The sequence below is a fragment of the Synchiropus splendidus genome, chromosome 7 (assembly GCF_027744825.2).
Source record: "Synchiropus splendidus isolate RoL2022-P1 chromosome 7, RoL_Sspl_1.0, whole genome shotgun sequence".
Lineage (NCBI taxonomy): Eukaryota > Metazoa > Chordata > Actinopteri > Syngnathiformes > Callionymidae > Synchiropus > Synchiropus splendidus.
Window position 1 is genome coordinate 12956164 of NC_071340.1, and position 6000 is coordinate 12962163.

Consider the following 6000-nt stretch of genomic DNA (forward strand, 5'->3'; position numbering starts at 1 on the left):
GGACTGCAAAACTGAAATTGAGAGAGCGGGTGAGGCATCGAGGGGTGAGGGAAATCTGCCATCACTAGGCGTCTAGTAGCAGCAGGAGGGTCCCTTTTACAAAAACCTCCAGAGACACAGTCAAAGACTTCCTTTCACACACCCCTGCCCAAGCATGCACGCACACACAAAAACACACACACAGAATACTGAATGGTGAGAGTGCAGAAATGCATTGGTGTGTACGTGCGTGTGTGTGTGTGCGTGTGTGTTGCAGTCAGTCAGCTTGTCAGGTCCGAGTGAAGTGATCAAAGCTGGTACAAAACCACCCAGAGAGAGATCTCTCCCACTTCTTCACTTGTTTCATCACGACCCTCCGACACACCGGCGCATCAGTTCGACACGTAAAACCAGACCCACCAATCGTACTTCACTGACCCCGGCGAGGAGGCCAATCAAATTGGCCTGTTTAGTTCCAATAATTCCCAGCTGTCCCACTACCAGCTTTGAACCCTGAATGACTGCAGTGCACCATGGGACAGGACCGGAGCATAATGAAAGGCAGCATGGGATACGCATAATGCCAAGCGGACACCCAGAAGCTCGCGCACACACACGGACACACAAGCACAATGAAGCACCATCTGATCTCCACTGGGGTACCACTAGGGCGCCAAGTTCACCACCAGAACCCCATCCACGTATAGAAGCAGGCACACACTGAAGGTCTTCCTCACACACCCACAGGAGTGTTTCTCAGTCCATCTTCACACCTCTGCACAACAAGATTCACGCATACACACCTACAAGCTAACACCCACCTTCAAACTTGCACACGGTGACAAACACCCACACATCTATTCTTCAAACACACTTTCGACAGTTGGATGGATTAACATGTAAACAGGGGAATTACTCATGTCATGAAACCAGAACTGGGAAGCCCATAGTGGGACGGAACAGCGTCTGCGTTTCAGCGTCACCCCGAAACAGCTGAAGTGTAGAGGCCGACTTTAGCCAAGCTTAGGCTTAATCACGAACAATCGGACTTTTCAGGATTTTCACATGATCTCGACAGTAATGTCATTGTGGATCAGATGCAAAGGAGCTTAGCTAATAGCTTTTTAACTGACCAAGAGAGTGACGGCAGGGGCTTTTGCTGGAGGCCCACGCATGCACTCAGACTGGCATTAGAGGGTCTCAACTTACAGCCTGGTCTTGAAGCGAGGGCATGTGTTTGCGAGACTGTCTGAACCACCGTGTAAAGATTTGCCCACGTTTATTAGAATGAATTAGTCTGTGATCCATGAAACCATTTCTATTGTTATTGTGCTACTTGTTTCTCGGCTTCAGTGTTTTTATCAAGATGATAATTCTATTCCATGTGAGCTGAGTATGAAGTACAAATTCAATGACTTACCCTGATTTATAACTTGTTAAAATGTGTCTATATTTTCATGTACAGCAGCTGAATTAATCCAATACTCATTTAAAGTGTACCAACACTAGACCTCCAACACACTGGCTTTGTTGTTACCAGCACTACAAATGTCCGCACTTCATCAGGAAACTTTCAAAAGCATTGATGACAAAGAACTGGTACAGATGAAAAATCATTTGATATAAAAGAATAAAGCTTTTCTGCATGTCCTTCATGGAGAAAGAGAAAACCAGCCTCCAAAAAATGTAGGCAGAATGTTTAGACTCATGCTTGTTAAAGTAGGGTGGTTATCAACTGTTTGAAATATAAAAAATAGTTAATACAATGAATAATTGTTTTAAATTGCAGCCTCTGGTGTGACTGACTTGGATGATATATTGAGCATCTTAAACTTAAGTCGCACAATGTGTGAATCTGTGTGCGGCTAACTGCTGGTCAGGGATTTCCAAGGCTTGCTTCAACTGCCACCTAATCTCAGCATATTGTGCTACACAGCCATTTTTAAAGAATATGTCCATAATTGCTAGTTCACAAGGAAAACGTGATACTTATCAAATGGTTATTTTCTGGGCAAAAACCCGCAGAATGAACCACAAATCATGAACATTAAAGCAGCAACGAAGCTTTGGTTGCGGACTTCAATTCAATGAGTTGCGAACTGACAGGAGCACAGCTGCATACAGGCTCAACTAAACACACAATCCAATCCCCCCGAAAGACCCCCCCCCCCTTTCTAACTCACCCGCCGGTTAGAACATGATGTTTGTGTATTTTCCCCATTCAACAGGGCGACTAAAGGATTGACTCTACACACGCAGACAGACAACTTCAGGGGAATGAGTCAGGCTGAGACAACCTAAATGGATGAGCTGGAGTGGGGGAAAAAAAAGAGCTTTCATTTCAACGTCTTCATCTGCCGCTCTCTGAAACTGTTTTCACGGATTTAGAGTTCGCACGAGTCAGCAATAAATTAGGAACCCAGTGTAATGCTATTAGAAGCCTTCAGATGGTAAGGGATGTATTGATCGGGGAAGTATAAAAATCATCAATATTATTAGGCGGCGCGGGAACGGGGCTTCCCTGCAGGGCGACGCGTGGTGGCGGCATCATGTCCAATTACGGACCAAATTCAGCATGAAAACCTCGGGCCATTTCGCAATATCAATTCCAATTTGCTGCTCACAACACGGCCGGGATGAGTGAATCTCTTGAGGTTAAAACTGAATAAGTAAATCAGCAGAGGTCATCGTGGGATAATGCGGGGTCAACTCCAGGGCCGAGATCAACCACTTGGTCACCCAACACTCATCCGACCGCTAATGAAGTCTTCACTTCGGAGGAGATATGCTGTGTATCGAGACCAGACGCCACATGTTCCTCAAATACTCTCAACCCTAAACAAGCAATAGCATTGTTTTATTATTATTATTTAATTTTTTTTTCAACTGAGGTTGCTTCTCTTGACCTTGGGCTAAAGCATAAGAAGGAAGTTTCATACTGTTATATGCCTGGTGATCAATACACGGAGCATGTAGTCGAACCCTGGAATATCATGATAATGACAATAGTTGAAGGAGTACAAACCTTAGTTATTACTGCTGATATAAGGCGGTACAAATGTAACATAAATAAATAAGTGCTGCGTGTGATTATACTATAGTATTCCTGTAGGCAAGCAGAGCAGCATGTAAAGACCGCCGTTGTTTTGTTTGCTGTCTTGTAAATGTGGCTGTTTATATTTATGGGACACACAGAGCGAGACGTGGCAACTGAAAGGACTTGATACAATCGCGATGGCCTCATTTCATGTTCACACACTTGCATTTAAACCTGCCGCTGGTAGGAATCGAACTGCTGACGCGAAAGCGTAGTAAACAACTGTATCAAACCCTCTTTGATGATGGGGAAAAAAGCGGGGAAATATAGAAATATATGGGTTGAAGCAGATTATGCAAGCAACTCATGTAACGTGGGGATCACATCATTTAGGAGTCCAACATGTGAAATGATTTCAAATATGAAATGAGAGGCGCTTGACTGTGTAAAATAAATAAATAAATCAAGGCAACCGTGAATATAAAGAAGCTGAAGAAAGAGAAAGTGCCAGAGACAGAAGCTTCTGCGACAAACGGAAGTCGACAGTCGGTTTATTAATATCTATTTGCGTTAAATGATCGCAACTATACAGTCAGTTGGACCTACGTTGACGTTGACAGCAGTGATATTTTACTATGTTGTGAGCACCCCAAAAAAATGAGCCCTCATAAATTCCTTCCGTGGTCTCAAATCCACGTGTTTCCAGTGAGTTTCGGCAGTTAATGGTTTATTTATCAGCTCCTTAATAACACATAAAAAGCGCGTTTCCCCGGGCCGTGCTTTATTTGTCGCTATATTTTTTATGACAACATGAGACGTGAGGAGTTTTAAGTTGCTGCGTGTCACGGGATACGCGCCACAAATGCGCACGTTTTTGCGCGTAAAGCTGAATGAAATCAGTTTGGCAAAAGGCGCCGTTGGATTGACTTGAAGTGAGCACAGCAGCCATCCTGGTTTGTGAATGAGAATTTTCCGTCTCACCTTGGGCGACTCCGGAGTGTGTCAGCACCAGGAGGAGAAGCGCGAGTCCCGGCGTGGCGCACATCCTCAGCCCGCTCCAACCTCCGAGGGCTATTCCACTTCTCAGTCCACTTTTCCCCATTACACGCAGCGCATCAAAGCACGCCAAACTCCGCAGGTCCACGGCGGAGGAAATCGCTGCTTCCTCTCCACCACAAGAGCGATAAACCAGTCCAAATCGCCTTGTGGTTCTGAAGATCCAAGTCCGTGCGAGGAGGAGCAGGTAGAAGGAGGAGGGAAGCAGTCGAGTGAGAGGAGCTGCTGCTGTCTGGACACTGCGCGTTCTCCCCGTCTCCACACTCAGATCACGCGGAGAGAAACGCCACCGCCCTCTGGTTACTTCTCCCTCTCCCGTCTCTCCTCCCGGTTCACCTCAAGATAAACACAAATCATGTCCAATAAAAAGGTCTTAGACACACTTATTTATCCAAAACAGGCATCACATCTCCCATCCAACTCAATCTCACGGCATTGCAACCGCATTATTTCAATGATATCTTATGCTGATTATTACTTTAACTCTCTCATATGAAAGTATTGGGCACGTTCGCATCTTCTTGGATTCGGCGAACTCCGGCGCATTCTCAAGCGCAACTGAGGAGCTCCAAACTGCCTGACGAGTGCCCCCTGTCGCACACTTTTGCAGCTGCAACGTTGTGAAGTTAGTGGCAAAAATGGCTATCAATTACGAGTGCAGAAAATCTTTTATTTGTAACTGCTAAAGATGGGAAAGAAATGCAAAATTCGGAGAAGAAAAACTGATGAAAGCCTTGAGCATTGTTGTGGAAATACCCAGGTGGTAATTTCAACTCTCCATTTCACAGAAAATTCGAACTGAACTTGCCTTTCTTTCACTTCAGAAGCTCAGTTTGTATCATTTAAGTTTATATATCAGTGGAAATAACTAAAAAAATGAATGGGGTTAAGGTCGATTAACTTGAAACAAATATTTCCTGGTTCGAACTGGGAAAACATGAAACGCCTTGCTTATCTTGGCGATGTGGGAAAAAAAAAAAACCAAGCAAACAAAAATCCTACGATGCCCACTCAGTGACCTAGAAAAGCACACCAGCCCACATACTGCACGCGCACGCTCGCACAATACTGATAACAACGCAATCCTTCAAACTAAACCTGTGAGAAACTTCATCTGCCACCTCAGCATAAAAGTTTGAGGCCTAAAATACAGACAAAAAAACTTGGGTTGCTGAGTCTTGATCCAGTTCATAGAAGCCAAAATCATTTCTCTCTCATGCTCCTTCACTTTGGGCTCTGTGCAGTAGATCTATACAGGTAAATGCATTTCTCTTCAAAAAGAACCGCAGGCTTTTTAGCGAGCAACGTCCTTCACCTTCATAATTAAATGGAAGCACAAACTAAAAATGTTGCTTCAGGCAATGGGAAATAAACCATGTAGCAGGGGACTTCATTAATATTAAATTAATCATCAGTAAATAATTCTAGAATAATTGGAAACAGGCTTTTAAATTGACATCAGCGCCGCTCTAGTTTCGTTGTCTTAGACGATAACTTTTGTGGTTGAAGACCTAAGTTTGGATTCAGTTCAGTGAAGAATGAAAACATGTCCGGAGAAGAACTCTGGTTGAAGACCTTGGAGCACGTGTTGTAAATGACGATAGTAAAATATATGCTCGCTGCCATTTGTCACCACAGCAGGCCAGCAGCTCTGTGCCTGGAAGTGGAAGTAGCTGCTGCCCGCTGGGACCTGTAAAAGCCTTTTTATTCGTCCACTTTATTGGGAATGCGAAAGCAATAAGTTCCACAAGAAACATATGGTGCACTTGATATGGATCAGCACTTGTAACAGTCACTTCTGGTTGGATTTTCTGTGTCGCTTGTAACACTCCGATTTATCTTTATTTCATATAAATCTGGACTATATCTACACGTATCTGATGAAGATGGGTGCCAGAAATATCTACTTGCCACTGTTAGGTTCAATG

The 6000-nt window shown here is 44.2% G+C and overlaps 1 protein-coding gene across 2 annotated transcripts in view; it reads right to left on the reverse strand.

The window, feature by feature from the left end:
- LOC128762215 (netrin receptor UNC5C-like) overlaps positions 1-4293 on the reverse strand; it is a 176340-nt gene extending 172047 nt beyond the window's left edge. For both annotated transcript variants that reach the window (XM_053870297.1, XM_053870296.1), the window contains exon 1: positions 3998-4293. In XM_053870297.1, coding sequence (XP_053726272.1) covers positions 3998-4118 — 121 coding nt within the window. In that variant the 5' untranslated portion in view covers positions 4119-4293. The remainder of the gene's footprint in view (positions 1-3997) is intronic.
- Between the last annotated feature and the right edge of the window lie 1707 nt (positions 4294-6000).